This window comes from Coregonus lavaretus (assembly GCF_964263955.1).
Source record: "Coregonus lavaretus genome assembly, chromosome: 14".
NCBI lineage: Eukaryota > Metazoa > Chordata > Actinopteri > Salmoniformes > Salmonidae > Coregonus > Coregonus lavaretus.
The window spans coordinates 1,783,953-1,800,944 of record NC_140001.1 but is presented as its reverse complement, the minus strand read 5'-3'; the positions used below and the strand labels follow the sequence as shown (position 1 = coordinate 1,800,944).

General features: G+C 46.1%; 1 protein-coding gene across 1 annotated transcript in view; it reads right to left on the bottom strand.

Annotated features, from left to right (window-relative positions):
* LOC311141913 (E3 SUMO-protein ligase PIAS2-like) overlaps positions 1–16,553 on the bottom strand; it is a 43,259-nt gene extending 26,706 nt beyond the window's left edge. Inside the window, exons 1-5 of the mRNA XM_084177427.1 lie at positions 16,535–16,553; positions 13,091–13,572; positions 12,505–12,760; positions 6,233–6,283; positions 5,237–5,327 (exon numbers count right to left, since the gene is read on the bottom strand). Coding sequence (XP_084033553.1) covers positions 5,237–5,327; positions 6,233–6,283; positions 12,505–12,760; positions 13,091–13,202 — 510 coding nt within the window. The 5' untranslated portion in view covers positions 13,203–13,572; positions 16,535–16,553. The remainder of the gene's footprint in view (positions 1–5,236; positions 5,328–6,232; positions 6,284–12,504; positions 12,761–13,090; positions 13,573–16,534) is intronic.
* Positions 16,554–16,992: the final 439 nt, after the last annotated feature.

Genomic DNA, 16,992 nt, shown 5'->3' with positions numbered 1-16,992 from the left:
CTCTGTAGTGCCTTGCGGTCAGAGGCCAAGCAGTTGCCATACCAGGCGGTGATGCAACCAGTCAGGATGCTCTCGATGGTGCAGCTGTAGAATTTTTTGAGGATCTGAGGACCCATGCCAAATCTTTTTAGTCTCCTGAGGGGGAATAGGCTTTGTCGTGCCCTCTTCACGACTGTCTTGGTGTGTTTGGACCATGATAGTTCGTTGGTGATGTGGACACCAAGGAACTTGAAGCTCTCAACCTGTTCCACTACAGCCCCGTCGATGAGAATGGGGGCGTGCTCAGTCCTCTTTTTTTTCCTGTAGTCCACAATCATCTCCTTTGTCTTGGTCACGTTGAGGGAGAGGTTGTTGTCCTGGCACCACACGGCCAGATCTCTGACCTCCTCCCTATAGGCTGTCTCATCGTTGTCGGTGATCAGGCCTACCACTGTTGTGTCGTCGGCAAACTTAATGATGGTGTTGGAGTCGTGCCTGGCCATGCAGTCATGGGTGAACAGAGAGTACAGGAGGGGACTGAGCACGCACCCCTGAGGGGCCCCCGTGTTGAGGATCAGTGTGGCAGATGTGTTGTTACCTACCCTTACCACCTGGGGGCGGCCCGTCAGGAAGTCCAGGATCCAGTTGCAGAGGGAGGTGTTTAGTCCCAGGATCCTTAGCTTAGTGATGAGCTTAGAGGGCACTATGGTGTTGAATGCTGAGCTGTAGTCAATGAATAGCATTCTCACGTAGGTGTTCCTCTTGTCCAGGTGGGAGAGGGCAGTGTGGAGTGCGATAGAGATTGCATCATCTGTGGATCTGTTGGGGCGGTATGCAAATTGGAGTGGGTCTAGGGTTTCTGGGATTATGCTGTTGATGTGAGCCATGACCAGTCTTTCAAAGCACTTCATGGCTACAGACGTCAGTGCTACGGGTCGGTAGTCATTTAGGCAGGTTATCTTAGAGTTCTTGGGCACGGGGACTATGGTGGTCTGCTTGAAACATGTTGGTATTACAGACTCAGTCAGGGACATGTTGAAAATGTCAGTGAAGACACTTGCCAGTTGGTCAGCACATGCTCGGAGTACACGTCCTGGTAATCCGTCTGACCCTGCGCCCTTGTGAATGTTGACCTGCTTAAAAGTCTTACTCACATCGGCTACGGAGAGCGTGATCACATAGTCGTCCGGAACAGCTGGTGCTCTCATGCATGCTTCAGTGTTGCTTGCCTCGAAGCGAGCATAGAAGTGGTTTAGCTCGTCTGGTAGGCTTGTGTCACTGGGCAGCTCGCGGCTGTGCTTCCCTTTGTAGTCTGTAATAGTTTTCAAGCCCTGCCACATCCGACGAGCGTCAGAGCCGGTGTAGTACGATTCAATCTTAGACCTGTATTGACTCTTTGCCTGTTTGATGGTTCGTCGGAGGTCATAGCGGGATTTCTTATAAGCGTCCGGGTTAGAGTCCCGTTCCTTGAAAGCGGCAGCTCTACCCTTTAGCTCAGTGCGGATGTTTCCTGTAATCCATGGCTTCTGGTTGGGGTATGTACGTACGGTCACTGTGGGGACGACGTCATCGATGCACTTATTGATGAAGCCAGTGACTGATGTGGTGTACTCCTCAATGCTGTCTGAAGAATCCCGGAACATGTTCCAGTCTGTGCTAGCAAAACAGTCCTGTAGCTTAGCATCTGCGTCATCTGACCACTTTTTTATTAACCGAATCACTGGTGCTTCCTGCTTTAGTTTTTGCTTATAAGCAGGAATCAGGAGGATAGAGTTATGGTCAGATTTGCCAAATGGAGGGCGAGGGAGAGCTTTGTATGCGTCTCTGTGTGTGGAGTAAAGGTGGTCTAGAGTTTTATTTCCTCTGGTTGCACATTTAACATGCTGGTAGAAATGAGGTAGAACGGATTTAAGTTTCCCTGCATTAAAGTCCCCGGCCTCTAGGAGCGCTGCATCTGGATGAGCGTTTTCCTGTTGATTAATGGCCTTGTACAACTCATTCAGTGCAATCTTAATGCCAGCATTGGTTTGTGGTGGTAAATAGACAGCTATGAAAAATATAGATGAAAACTTCCCCCCCAGCTCCACGACCACGGGTAAAACCACTTCCCCCCCAGCTCCACGACCACGGGTAAAACCACTTCCCCTCAGCTCCACGACCACGGGTAAAACCACTTCCCCCCAGCTCCACGACCACGGGTAAAACCACTTCCCCCCAGCTCCACGACCACGGGTAAAACCACTTCCCCTCAGCTCCACGACCACGGGTAAAACCACTTCCCCCCAGCTCCACGACCACGGGTAAAACCACTTCCCCCCAGCTCCACGACCACGGGTAAAACCACTTCCCCTCAGCTCCACGACCACGGGTAAAACCACTTCCCCCCCCCAGCTCCACGACCACGGGTAAAACCACTTCCCCTCAGCTCCACGACCACGGGTAAAACCACTTCCCCTCAGCTCCACGACCACGGGTAAAACCACTTCCCCCCCCAGCTCCACGACCACGGGTAAAACCACTTCCCCCCCAGCTCCACGACCACGGGTAAAACCACTTCCCTCCCCAGCTCCACGACCACGGGTAAAACCACTTCCCCCCCCAGCTCCACGACCACGGGTAAAACCACTTCCCCCCCCAGCTCCACGACCACGGGTAAAACCACTTCCCCCCCCAGCTCCACGACCACGGGTAAAACCACTTCCCCCCAGCTCCACGACCACGGGTAAAACCACTTCCCCCCCCAGCTCCACGACCACGGGTAAAACCACTCCCCCCCCCCAGCTCCACGACCACGGGTAAAACCACTTCCCCCCCCAGCTCCACGACCACGGGTAAAACCACCCCCCCCCCCCAGCTCCACGACCACGGGTAAAACCACTCCCCCCCCCAGCTCCACGACCACGGGTAAAACCACTTCCCCCCAGCTCCACGACCACGGGTAAAACCCCCCCCCAGCTCCACGACCACGGGTAAAACCCCCCCCCAGCTCCACGACCACGGGTAAAACCACTTCCCCCCCAGCTCCACGACCACGGGTAAAACCACTTCCCCCCCAGCTCCACGACCACGGGTAAAACCACTTCCCCCCCCAGCTCCACGACCACGGGTAAACCCCCCCCCAGCTCCACGACCACGGGTAAAACCCCCCCCCAGCTCCACGACCACGGGTAAAACCCCCCCCAGCTCCAAGACCACGGGTAAAACCACTCCCCCCCCCCAGCTCCACGACCACGGGTAAAACCACTTCCCCCCAGCTCCACGACCACGGGTAAACCCCCCCCCAGCTCCACGACCACGGGTAAAACCCCCCCCCAGCTCCACGACCACGGGTAAACCCCCCCCCCCCAGCTCCACGACCACGGGTAAAACCACTTCCCCCCAGCTCCACGACCACGGGTAAAACCTGGCTGAGATTATCCATGTATTCGTTGCAACTTGACGAACTGCTCACCAGGCACAGCAAGGGCCGTCCGGAACCGTTATACTGTTCTGCTGTTCTGCTGTTCCAAGGATGTGTTACCGAAGAGAGATACCACGAGTGGACACAGAATACCAACTGGGATGGATCCCGAGGCTAACGTGGCTTACCAGTGAACCTCGGAGTGTTCATCATTAACACTGTGTCTCAGAGGTTTCTGTCCATGACTGATGCAACCCGAAAAAGCATTAAAGACAGAGTTAATGAGTACTTGAGGTCACTGAGAAAGTCTGGACATGACCTGCTCTCCCTTATGTAAGGAATCAGGCACTTTACTATGTAGGCTCCAGTAAACATCTCATTGTCCTGTAGGCTCCAGTAAACATCTCATTGTCCTGTAGGCTCCAGTAAACATCTCATTGTCCTGTAGGCTCCAGTAAACATCTCATTGTCCTGTAGGCTCCAGTAAACATCTCATTGTCCTGTAGGCTCCAGTAAACATCTCATTGTCCTGTTGGTTTTTATCAGAAGCACAGTAGCCTAATAAATATATTTTAAAAAGTGTATTTATTTTCTTATTTTTTCAGAATTCAACTATATATTTGTACCACTGTAGATGCTGTTTATTCATTTTTAGAATACAGTTCTCGGTTTACAGTAGTGATGGACAGCTGGAGGCACAGTTCTCGGTTTACAGTAGTGATGGACAGCTGGAGGCATTGTGAAAATGTGTTTTTTCAAACACTTGTTTTTCCCAAGTGTAGCAGGTTGTGAACTCTGCAAACAACGTTTCCACTCCGAGAATGAGAATGGTAAAGGACTGTAATTAATACATTAATTCAATACATTGGAATAGAAAAAGAAGCCATCCACCCATGATGGGCTATAAGCAGGACAATAGACTTACCAGGAAGGGTAGGAGGAGCATGCTATTTAAAGACACAGTAGCCCAATAAACACATGCATTTTGAAATAGTTCATCAACAAAAAATCTAATTCAATAACATATTTCTACCACGGTAGACGCTGTGTTTTTGGTTGATAGGCAATATTAAAAACAGTCAAATGCATTCGTGTCACAACACAACTGATTGGCTCAAACGCATTAAGAAGGAAAGAAATTCCACAGATTAAACTTTTAACAAGGCACACCTGCTAATTGAAATGCATTCCAGGTGACTACCTCATGAAGCTGGTTGAGAGAATGCCAAGAGTGTGCAAAGCTGTCATCAAGGCAAAGGGTGGCTATTTGAAAAATGTCAAATATAATATATTTTGATTTGTTTAATACTTTTTTTGGTTACTACGCGATTCCATATGTGTTGTTTCATAGTTTTGATGTCTTCAAACTTTAGACTGATACTGTATTTAAAGCCATGGATGACTTGTATGCTTTAGGTAGGCCTATAAAGTAGGCCTTTATGCCAATAAGTACGTTACGCTAAAACAGCTACAGAAAACAGGACTCTTAGGCCCACAGCTCCATGTCATTTCAAATAACTCAGCTTCTCAAAGACTCCCTCTGGTGGTCGAACTAGCATTAGTGGCAACAATGGCTGACAGTTAAATACCCATAGAATTCTGCGACTGTGCTGCAGTATGAAGCAACTTTTAAAGGAAGAACCACTGTATTTTAATTTTAAAGTTAGCCTTATGTTATTCATATAACCGCATAGAAATAAAACAATGTTTATGAATGATATCAGGGCCCATATTCACAAATACTTTCACCATAGACTGTGCTGATCTAGGATCCGTTTTGCCTTATAGATCATAATGAATAAGATTGCATGGACAGAGGGGCCCTGGTCCTAGATCAGTTCAGAAACCAGTACATACCGGTATGGGGAACAGCTTCCCATTGACTTTAATGCAGAGACTGTTTGGGTAGTTGTCTTCTTGGGGACAACTGGTTTCGGACAGACAGAACCTACAAGGAAACACATCAATCATAACACATTCTAGTGAATCAATCAGAACACATTCTAGTGAATCAATCAGAACACATTCTAGTGAATCAATCAGAACACATTCTAGTGAATCAATCAGAACACATTCTAGTGAATCAATCAGAACACATTCTAGTGAATCAATCAGAACACATTCTAGTGAATCAATCAGAACACATTCTAGTGAATCAATCAGAACACATACTAGTGAATCAATCAGAACACATTCTAGTGAATCAATCAGAACACATTCTAGTGAATCAATCAGAACACATTCTAGTGAATCAATCAGAACACATTCTAGTGAATCAATCAGAACACATTCTAGTGAATCAATCCCAGAAAGCTGTTTCACATTCCCAGAAAGCTGTTTCTAGTGAATCAATCAGAACACATCCCCAGAAAGCTGTTTCTAGTGAATCAATCAGAACACATTCCCAGAAAGCTGTTTCTAGTGAATCAATCAGAACACATCCCCAGAAAGCTGTTTCTAGTGAATCAATCAGAACACATCCCCAGAAAGCTGTTTCTAGTGAATCAATCAGAACACATTCCCAGAAAGCTGTTCCTAGTGAATCAATCAGAACACATTCCCAGAAAGCTGTTTCTAGTGAATCAATCAGAACACATCCCCAGAAAGCTGTTCCTAGTGAATCAATCAGAACACATTCCCAGAAAGCTGTTTCTAGTGAATCAATCAGAACACATCCCCAGAAAGCTGTTCCTAGTGAATCAATCAGAACACATTCCCAGAAAGCTGTTTCTAGTGAATCAATCAGAACACATTCCCAGAAAGCTGTTCCTAGTGAATCTGTTCTTGGGGCTCGAGGCGTCTACATTCCTACTGGAATAATCACCGCATTCTATACATTCCAAACATTCTCACCTCAGTTGTATCTGAACCATGTAGTCTCTTCTGCCACCTGGTAGGAAGTCCCTTTAAGAAAGAACAAAAACCAATACAATTAGAAACAGAACTACTATGGAATGTGGTAGGAAGAGTCAGTTGTGGTGTGAGGGTAAGGTAGGGTAGAGTAGGGTAAGGTAGGAAAAGGTAGGGTGAGTAGGGTAGAGTAGGGTAAATGTACAGTAGGGTAGAGTAAGGTAACAGTACAGTAGGGTAGATGAAGGGTAACAGGACAGTAGGGTAGAGTAGGATAACAGGACAGTAGGGTAGAGTAGGGTAACAGGACAGTAGGGTAGAGTAGGGTAACAGTACAGTAGGGTAGAGTAGGGTAACAGTACAGTAGGGTAGAGTAGGGTAACAGGACAGTAGGGTAGAGTAGGGTAACAGTACAGTAGGGTAGAGTAGGGTAGAGTAGGGTAACAGTACAGTAGGGTAGAGTAGGGTAACAGGACAGTAGGGTAGAGTAGGGTAACAGGACAGTAGGGTAGAGTAGGGTAACAGGACAGTAGGGTAGAGTAGGGTAACAGTACAGTAGGGTAGAGTAGGGTAACAGTACAGTAGGGTAGAGTAGGGTAACAGTACAGTAGGGTAGAGTAGGGTAACTGTACAGTAGGGTAGAGTAGGGTAACAGGACAGTAGGGTAGAGTAGGGTAACAGTACAGTAGGGTAGAGTAGGGTAACAGTACAGTAGGGTAGAGTAGGGTAACAGTACAGTAGGGTAGAGTAGGGTAACAGGACAGTAGGGTAGGGTAGAGTAGGGTAACAGTACAGTAGGGTAGAGTAGGGTAACAGTACAGTAGGGTAGAGTAGGGTAACAGGACAGTAGGGTAGAGTAGGGTAACAGGACAGTAGGGTAGAGTAGGGTAACAGTACAGTAGGGTAGAGTAGGGTAACAGTACAGTAGGGTAGAGTAGGGTAACAGTACAGTAGGGTAGAGTAGGGTAACAGTAGAGTCGGGTAACAGTACAGTAGGGTAGAGTAGGGTACAGTACAGTAGGGTAGAGTAGGGTAACAGTACAGTAGGGTAGAGTAGGGTAACAGGACAGTAGGGTAGAGTAGGGTAACAGTACAGTAGGGTAGAGTAGGGTAACAGTACAGTAGGGTAGAGTAGGGTAACAGTAGAGTAGGGTAACAGTACAGTAGGGTAGAGTAGGGTAACAGGACAGTAGGGTAGAGTAGGGTAACAGTACAGTAGGGTAGAGTAGGGTAACAGTACAGTAGGGTAGAGTAGGGTAACAGGACAGTAGGGTAGAGTAGGGTAGAGTAGGGTAACAGTACAGTAGGGTAGAGTAGGGTAACAGTACAGTAGGGTAGAGTAGGGTAACAGTACAGTAGGGTAGAGTAGGGTAACAGTACAGTAGGGTAGAGTAGGGTAACAGTACAGTAGGGTAGAGTAGGGTAGAGTAGGGTAACAGTACAGTAGGGTAGAGTAGGGTAGAGTAGGGTAACAGTACAGTAGGGTAGAGTAGGGTAGAGTAGGGTATCAGTACAGTAGGGTAGAGTAGGGTAACAGTACAGTAGGGTAGAGTAGGGTAACAGTACAGTAGGGTAGAGTAGGGTAACAGTAGAGTAGGGTAGAGTAGGGTAACAGTACAGTAGGGTAGAGTAGGGTAACAGTACAGTAGGGTAGAGTAGGGTAACAGTACAGTAGAGTAGGGTAACAGTACAGTAGGGTAGAGTAGGGTAGAGTAGGGTAACAGGACAGTAGGGTAGAGTAGGGTAACAGTAGAGTAGGGTAGAGTAGGGTAACAGTACAGTAGGGTAGAGTAGGGTAACAGTACAGTAGGGTAGAGTAGGGTAACAGTAGGGTATAGTAGGGTAACAGTAGAGTAGAGTAGGGTAACAGTACAGTAGGGTAGAGTAGAGTAACAGTAGAGTAGAGTAGGGTAACAGTACAGTAGGGTAGAGTAGGGTAGAGTAGGGTAGAGTAGGGTAACAGTACAGTAGGGTATAGTAGGGTAACAGTACAGTAGGGTAGAGTAGGGTAGAGTAGGGTAACAGTACAGTAGGGTAGAGTAGGGTAACAGTACAGTAGGGTAGAGTAGGGTAACAGTACAGTAGGGTAGAGTAGGATAACAGGACAGTAGGGTAGATGAAGGGTAACAGGACAGTAGGGTAGAGTAGGATAACAGGACAGTAGGGTAGAGTAGGGTAACAGGACAGTAGGGTAGAGTAGGGTAACAGTACAGTAGGGTAGAGTAGGGTAACAGTACAGTAGGGTAGAGTAGGGTAACAGGACAGTAGGGTAGAGTAGGGTAACAGTACAGTAGGGTAGAGTAGGGTAGAGTAGGGTAACAGTACAGTAGGGTAGAGTAGGGTAACAGGACAGTAGGGTAGAGTAGGGTAACAGGACAGTAGGGTAGAGTAGGGTAACAGGACAGTAGGGTAGAGTAGGGTAACAGTACAGTAGGGTAGAGTAGGGTAACAGTACAGTAGGGTAGAGTAGGGTAACATGACAGTAGGGTAGAGTAGGGTAACAGGACAGTGTGGTAGAGTAGGGTAACAGTACAGTAGGGTAGAGTAGGGTAACAGTACAGTAGGGTAGAGTAGGGTAACAGTACAGTAGGGTAGAGTAGGGTAACAGTACAGTAGGGTAGAGTAGGGTAACAGGACAGTAGGGTAGGGTAGAGTAGGGTAACAGTACAGTAGGGTAGAGTAGGGTAACAGTACAGTAGGGTAGAGTAGGGTAACAGGACAGTAGGGTAGAGTAGGGTAACAGGACAGTAGGGTAGAGTAGGGTAACAGTACAGTAGGGTAGAGTAGGGTAACAGTACAGTAGGGTAGAGTAGGGTAACAGTACAGTAGGGTAGAGTAGGGTAACAGTAGAGTCGGGTAACAGTACAGTAGGGTAGAGTAGGGTACAGTACAGTAGGGTAGAGTAGGGTAACAGTACAGTAGGGTAGAGTAGGGTAACAGGACAGTAGGGTAGAGTAGGGTAACAGTACAGTAGGGTAGAGTAGGGTAACAGTACAGTAGGGTAGAGTAGGGTAACAGTAGAGTAGGGTAACAGTACAGTAGGGTAGAGTAGGGTAACAGGACAGTAGGGTAGAGTAGGGTAACAGTACAGTAGGGTAGAGTAGGGTAACAGTACAGTAGGGTAGAGTAGGGTAACAGGACAGTAGGGTAGAGTAGGGTAGAGTAGGGTAACAGTACAGTAGGGTAGAGTAGGGTAACAGTACAGTAGGGTAGAGTAGGGTAACAGTACAGTAGGGTAGAGTAGGGTAACAGTACAGTAGGGTAGAGTAGGGTAACAGTACAGTAGGGTAGAGTAGGGTAGAGTAGGGTAACAGTACAGTAGGGTAGAGTAGGGTAGAGTAGGGTAACAGTACAGTAGGGTAGAGTAGGGTAGAGTAGGGTATCAGTACAGTAGGGTAGAGTAGGGTAACAGTACAGTAGGGTAGAGTAGGGTAACAGTACAGTAGGGTAGAGTAGGGTAACAGTAGAGTAGGGTAGAGTAGGGTAACAGTACAGTAGGGTAGAGTAGGGTAACAGTACAGTAGGGTAGAGTAGGGTAACAGTACAGTAGAGTAGGGTAACAGTACAGTAGGGTAGAGTAGGGTAGAGTAGGGTAACAGGACAGTAGGGTAGAGTAGGGTAACAGTAGAGTAGGGTAGAGTAGGGTAACAGTACAGTAGGGTAGAGTAGGGTAACAGTACAGTAGGGTAGAGTAGGGTAACAGTAGGGTATAGTAGGGTAACAGTAGAGTAGAGTAGGGTAACAGTACAGTAGGGTAGAGTAGAGTAACAGTAGAGTAGAGTAGGGTAACAGTACAGTAGGGTAGAGTAGGGTAGAGTAGGGTAGAGTAGGGTAACAGTACAGTAGGGTATAGTAGGGTAACAGTACAGTAGGGTAGAGTAGGGTAGAGTAGGGTAACAGTACAGTAAGGATAGAGTAGGGTAACAGTAGAGTAGAGTAGGGTAACAGTACAGTAGGGTAGAGTAGAGTAACAGTAGAGTAGGGTAACAGTACAGTAGGGTAGAGTAGGGTAGAGTAGGGTAGAGTAGGGTAACAGTACAGTAGGGTATAGTAGGGTAACAGTACAGTAGGGTAGAGTAGGGTAGAGTAGGGTACAGTAGGGTAGAGTAGGGTAGAGTAGGGTAACAGTACAGTAGGGTAGAGTAGGGTAACAGTAGAGTAGGGTAGAGTAGGGTAACAATAGAGTAGGGTAGAGTAGGGTAACAGTACAGTAGGGTGGAGTAGGGTAACAGTACAGTAGGGTAGAGTAGGGTAGAGTAGGGTAACAGTACAGTAGGGTACAGTAGGGTAGAGTAGGGTAACAGTAGAGTAGGGTAGAGTAGGGTAACAGTACAGTAGGGTAGAGTAGGGTAACAGTAGAGTAGAGTAGGGTAACAGTACAGTAGGGTAGAGTAGGGTAACAGTACAGTAGGGTAACAGTACAGTAGGGTAGAGTAGGGTAACAGTACAGTAGGGTAGAGTAGGGTAGAGTAGGGTAACAGTACAGTAGGGTAGAGTAGGGTAGATTAGGGTAACAGTACAGTAGGGTAAAAGTAGGGTAGAGTAGGGTAACAGTACAGTAGGGTAGAGTACGGTAACAGTACAGTAGGGTAGAGTAGGGTAACATGACAGTAGGGTAGAGTAGGGTAACAGGACAGTGTGGTAGAGTAGGGTAACAGTACAGTAGGGTAGAGTAGGGTAACAGTACAGTAGGGTAGAGTAGGGTAACAGTACAGTAGGGTAGAATAGGGTAACAGTACAGTAGGGTAGAGTAGGGTAACAGGACAGTACAGTAGGGTAGAGTAGGGTAACAGTACAGTAGGGTAGAGTAGGGTAACAGGACAGTAGGGTAGAGTAGGGTAGAGTAGGGTAACAGTACAGTAGGGTAGAGTAGGGTAGAGTAGGGTAACAGTACAGTAGGGTAGAGTAGGGTAGAGTAGGGTAACAGTAGAGTAGGGTAGAGTAGGGTAACAGTACAGTAGGGTAGAGTAGGGTAACAGTACAGTAGGGTAGAGTAGGGTAGAGTAGGGTAACAGTAGAGTAGGGTAGAGTAGGGTAACAGTACAGTAGGGTAGAGTAGGGTAACAGTACAGTAGGGTAGAGTAGGGTAACAGTACAGTAGGGTAGAGTAGGGTAACAGGACAGTAGGGTAGAGTAGGGTAACAGTACAGTAGGGTAGAGTAGGGTAGAGTAGGGTAATAGGACAGTAGGGTAGAGTAGGGTAACAGTAGAGTAGGGTAGAGTAGGGTAACAGGACAGTGGGGTAGAGTAGGGTAACAGGACAGTAGGGTAGAGTAGGGTAGAGTAGGGTAACAGTACAGTAGGGTAGAGTAGGGTAACAGGACAGTAGGGTAGAGTAGGGTAACAGGACAGTAGGGTAGAGTAGGGTAACAGGACAGTAGGGTAGAGTAGGGTAACAGGACAGTAGGGTAGAGTAGGGTAACAGGACAGTAGGGTAGAGTAGGGTAACAGTACAGTAGGGTAGAGTAGGGTAACAGGACAGTAGGGTAGAGTAGGGTAACAGTACAGTAGGGTAGAGTAGGGTAACAGGACAGTAGGGTAGAGTAGGGTAACAGTACAGTAGGGTAGAGTAGGGTAACAGGACAGTAGGGTAGAGTAGGGTAACAGTACAGTAGGGTAGAGTAGGGTAACAGTACAGTAGGGTAGAGTAGGGTAACAGGACAGTAGGGTAGAGTAGGGTAACAGTACAGTAGGGTAGAGTAGGGTAACAGGACAGTAGGGTAGAGTAGGGTAACAGTACAGTAGGGTAGAGTAGGGTAACAGGACAGTAGGGTAGAGTAGGGTAACAGTACAGTAGGGTAGAGTAGGGTAACAGGACAGTAGGGTAGAGTAGGGTAACAGTACAGTAGGGTAGAGTAGGGTAACAGGACAGTAGGGTAGAGTAGGGTAGAGTAGGGTAACAGTACAGTAGGGTAGAGTAGGGTAACAGTACAGTGGGGTAGAGTAGGGTAACAGGACAGTAGGGTAGAGTAGGGTAACAGGACAGTAGGGTAGAGTAGGGTAGAGTAGGGTAACAGTACAGTAGGGTAGAGTAGGGTAACAGTAGAGTAGGGTAGAGTAGGGTAACAGGACAGTAGGGTAGAGTAGGGTAGAGTAGGGTAACAGTACAGTAGGGTAGAGTAGGGTAACAGTACAGTGGGGTAGAGTAGGGTAACAGGACAGTAGGGTAGAGTAGGGTAACAGGACAGTAGGGTAGAGTAGGGTAGAGTAGGGTAACAGGACAGTAGGGTAGAGTAGGGTAACAGTACAGTAGGGTAGAGTAGGGTAGGCCATACCTGGAGATGCACACCTCCCTGACTTGTTGAGGCGTCAAGGCGAAGAGGAAGTATTTCTCTTGGTGGTATCTCTGAACAGTATTTCTCTTGGTGGTATCTCTGAACAGTATTTCTCTTGGTGGTATCTCTGAACAGTATTTCTCTTGGTGGTATCTCTGAACAGTATTTCTCTTGGTGGTATCTCTGAACAGTATTTCTCTTGGTGGTATCTCTGAACAGTATTTCTCTTGGTGGTATCTCTGAACAGTGCTGCCTCCTAATAGAATAAGGACATCAGACACTTCATTGCAGTCTTTGGTCAGTAACGTCAAGCCTGGCCAGTATCCAGATGACCAGAAAGCTATTATGATATTGACAACACCCATCATTGGATCTAGGAGAACTGTCTAAAGTTTAGAGCCTACAGGCTGATTTCAGGCTCAAAAATGGAATTTACAACAAGAAATGGACCGATTGTGACCAGCGTGAACAAACATTCAGACACCTAATCAGAGTCTATCAGTAATCATTCACGTCACCAGTAACGTAAAGCCTGCCCAGTAATATGGTAGGGTTCCACATAGATAGATTTACCAGAGACACTGACCCAGGCTGGAGGGTTTGATGAGGATGTCCAACACGTCGTAGAACGGCAGAGACTTCATCTGGACGTCTGGGTGGACAGGGGGAATGAGAGGGTCGGGCTGCTGGAGGTTCATCCTCAGCTCCTTATTGGTCTCCTCGTGTAGCAGCAGCGAATCACCAGACAGGACCAGCGAATCAGATAGCAGGTAAGAGTCCAGGGAGACACCACCGTCGGGGGACAGGTCAGTGAGGTCAGAGCTCACCACGATAACACCAACACCACCTTCCACTGCCTAGAAGAACGTCGACGTGATGACCGCTATGTCGGGGAGACTACTGTCTATCGCCCTGGGGTAGTGCTGTTGATAAAGTTCCTTGATTTTGGGCTGGACTGCAGGAGGCGTTCTTTAGGAGGTGCAAGGCCCTCAGAATGAGTTCATGCTTGCGACCGCTTGTGTTTCGCCCGGTGAAGCCCAGCAACAGTCTGAAACTTGATCCCATGCTCTGGAAGACAAGGGCAGACATGAGGACACATTGTCAATGTAAGGCAGCAATGTTCATCTGTTTGAACAGTGTAATGAATAATTTTGCTAATCATCTTGCCAATATAGGAAAACTCAGGTTCTCATGCGCATGTTTTCTTTCATTCAAATTATGATTGATTAGCCACATTTTGAAATTGTAAAATGTGTTTACAAATGGAAAACTATGTAGGCTAACTAGGATGCAATTGTAAAAGCTAGATTTAAATTAATACAGAGGAAATATAGCACAATGTCACGTCTAGGCAATATATTAAAGCACATATTTTAACAAAATAAGACATTTTATAATGACTAAATGTAATGATATCCTTACATGGCACAGCCAGGTTAGAAACTTGTTAAAAGCAAAAACACAAAACACGTCTTCTAGAACTTAATGGCTAACTGACATTGTGAAACTACCCAGAATATAGCTATTTTGATGATCAATTGATACATTTGATAATACGTGTGAATTAAAGTCCCATCCCTCCCACATACTCCATCCACAGCCCCAACAGAACAGAACAGGAAGAAAGCCCCAACTGACCCTTCATTACATGGTCCATCCTTCAGCTGTTAAATGTCTACTTCCTGTTGTCTTATATGTGACCACTAAGCATCTGAAATGCTGAGAATAAGGCCAGAGCCATTAGACCAGATCAAACATCCAGCAGGGAGAGAATAGCATTGGCAAGGCAGAAGAAGAACAGTGAGGCCGAGCTTGACTTTAAAATAGAAAAACAACACTGTGGTCAGGTAGGCAACGGAAAACTGTGGGACTGCAGAATCACGCTCATGGATAAGAATTGGTTAGGCTATACAATAAGGCTGTACACAAATAGGTATTGTTATGGGGCAGGGGTATTCCTCTCTTACTCTACCAGGTCCGGAGCCTGACGAGTGTTCAGACAGCAGTCATTGGCTGACATGGCTAAGCTAGTTGTCATAGTAACAACAGGTGTGTGCACAGTGGTGTATGCTGATAGGTGGTGGTGCTTCCCATCACTCAGGAGTTATGTAATAATATAATAATAATATGCCATTTAGCAGACGCTTTTATCCAAAGCGACTTACAGTCATGTGTGCATACATTTTTGTGTATGGGTGGTCCCGGGGATCGAACCCACTACCCTGGCGTTACAAGCGCCATGCTCTACCAATTGAGCTACAGAGGACCACGTGTAGCAAGCTACACTGACAATGCCTGCCACAGACGTTTCCCAGTTGCTTTTAATGTTCAAAATCATAATGTAAAGGACACTTTTAAAGCCTCAATAAAATGATCCAACTTTCCAAAACGAGTCCTTTTTGTCTAGCCACAGCAGTCAACTTGCTAGCTAGGTATCTGTTTAGCTTACTAGCACATTCACTCATTAGTAAACTATTTACAAGCTAGTTAGCTACCACATGTTCTTGTAAAACTGTGAACAGAGTAGCTAGGAAGCAACAATATATGCCAAATAACAGTCTAAAAACCACTTGAGGGCAAATAAATCAGATCTGACCACAGACAAGTCACATGGCCAGGAATCAGATTTTTATTGGACTTGGCTTGAAATATCAGATTTTATTTATTTTTTTGGCTGTAGGAAAAGGAACAGATTCGAGTCGGATATGTATTTTTTATTTTGATTTGAGTCACTTCAAACTGCCAATGTGAACAAGGCTCCCAAACCTTGTTCCTGGAAGAGGTCTTCACTCCAACCCTAATCTAGCGCACCTGATTCTACTAATGCGCTGGTTGATAAAATGAAGTTAGTTACAACTGGGGTTGGAGCAAAAAACCTACAGCAGGGTAGCTCTCCAGGAACCGGGTTTGGAAAGCCCTGCACTAACAGCTGTGATTTACTTTTCTAGCGAGAATAATAACTAACCTGGGGTGTATTCATTACGCCGATTGTTGCAAAACAGTTTACTCCAAACGCGGTCGACTTCCATTTTGTTCTTAAGACGGAAGTTGTAGTTCAGTCGTGTCTCCTTTAAAAAATATATAAAGTGGCTGGAAGAATTTGGGACTTAACTCCACTTTAGAGCATATGGAAGAAGCGATCACTTATAGATATGCAGTTTGTGCCACACTTTGCAGACTAATGGCAACCATACAATTAAAATGTACTACAACTTACATTTAAGAACCCAACAGCTTTCACGTCACGTTGAAGAGCGTTTGGAGTAAACGGTTTTGTTGCAAAACGGCGTAATAAACACCTCCAGAATAGATTGGTGGCTAGTTCACGTTGGCTAGCTAGCTTCCACGTAGCTAACTAAAGTATCTTATTTGATCTATTACATTACAGTAATGTTTGCAGAGTAAATCATGGCAGTCTAGGGCACCTTGTCTACAAGCTCAATCCTCTGAAAGTATCCTTATTTTATACCCGTGTGTGATGCTAGCTAACAGCTGTCCATATCTAGCTAAAGTAGCTAGCCTACACTGGAAATACTAACGTTAGCTAGCTATGCTAGTCCACACATTTGAACGTCAATATAGCGAACAGTTAACATGCTTCCTGTTATATGTAGTAAAACAATGTTTAGGTGCATTATAATAATAATAATAATAATAATAATTGGTCATTTAGCAGACGCTCTTATCCAGAGCGACTTACAGGAGCAATTAGGGTTAAGTGCCTTGCTCAAGGGCACATCGACAGATTTTTCACCTAGTCGGCTCGGGGATTAGAACTAGCGACCTTTCGGTTACTGGCACAACGCTCTTAACCACTAAGCTACCTGCCGCCCTCATTAGCTAGCTGTTACTAAACGATTTGGCTTTCCTAAGCCGATGGCTAATCGTTGTTAGGTAGCTACATGTTAACTAGGTAAAACAACAGATATGCATCATTTCACAGTTCGCTACATAAAGCAAAGTCTAGCGCCTTTAAACTGACGCTACACATTTATAAAATAGCGAAATCAATCGTTGTGCAGCTGCCTACCCGTAGCTCCTCAAAGTCCTTCTTCTTCTGTGGGTTTTATGGCGGACTACAACCCCAAAAGGTGTATTGCTGCCACCAACTGGACGGGTTGAAACCAAAACAAGGTAAAAAGAAAATCCATACCTAATGGGGAAACTAACTTAATCGACCCAAATAAAAATAGTAAATTGACAAAACAAAAACTCCCACTTCTTTCAAATCTCCATATCTCCCTGCTCTAGGGTCTGAGAAGGTGGTACGGCTTGTCACAATATTCCATGTAACTCCTTCACCGAGAAATCTTTCAGCCCAAGGAACCGCTCCGCCACATCCACAAGGATTTCTATCTTCCTGGACCTTCTCTCCACCTTGGCAGTGCCATTAATCACCATAGCTATAACCTATCAAACCAATCAAACCAAAAGCATTTCACATCCACTCAGCTAAACAATAGCTGTGAGGAAAAACTAAAAGTTTTA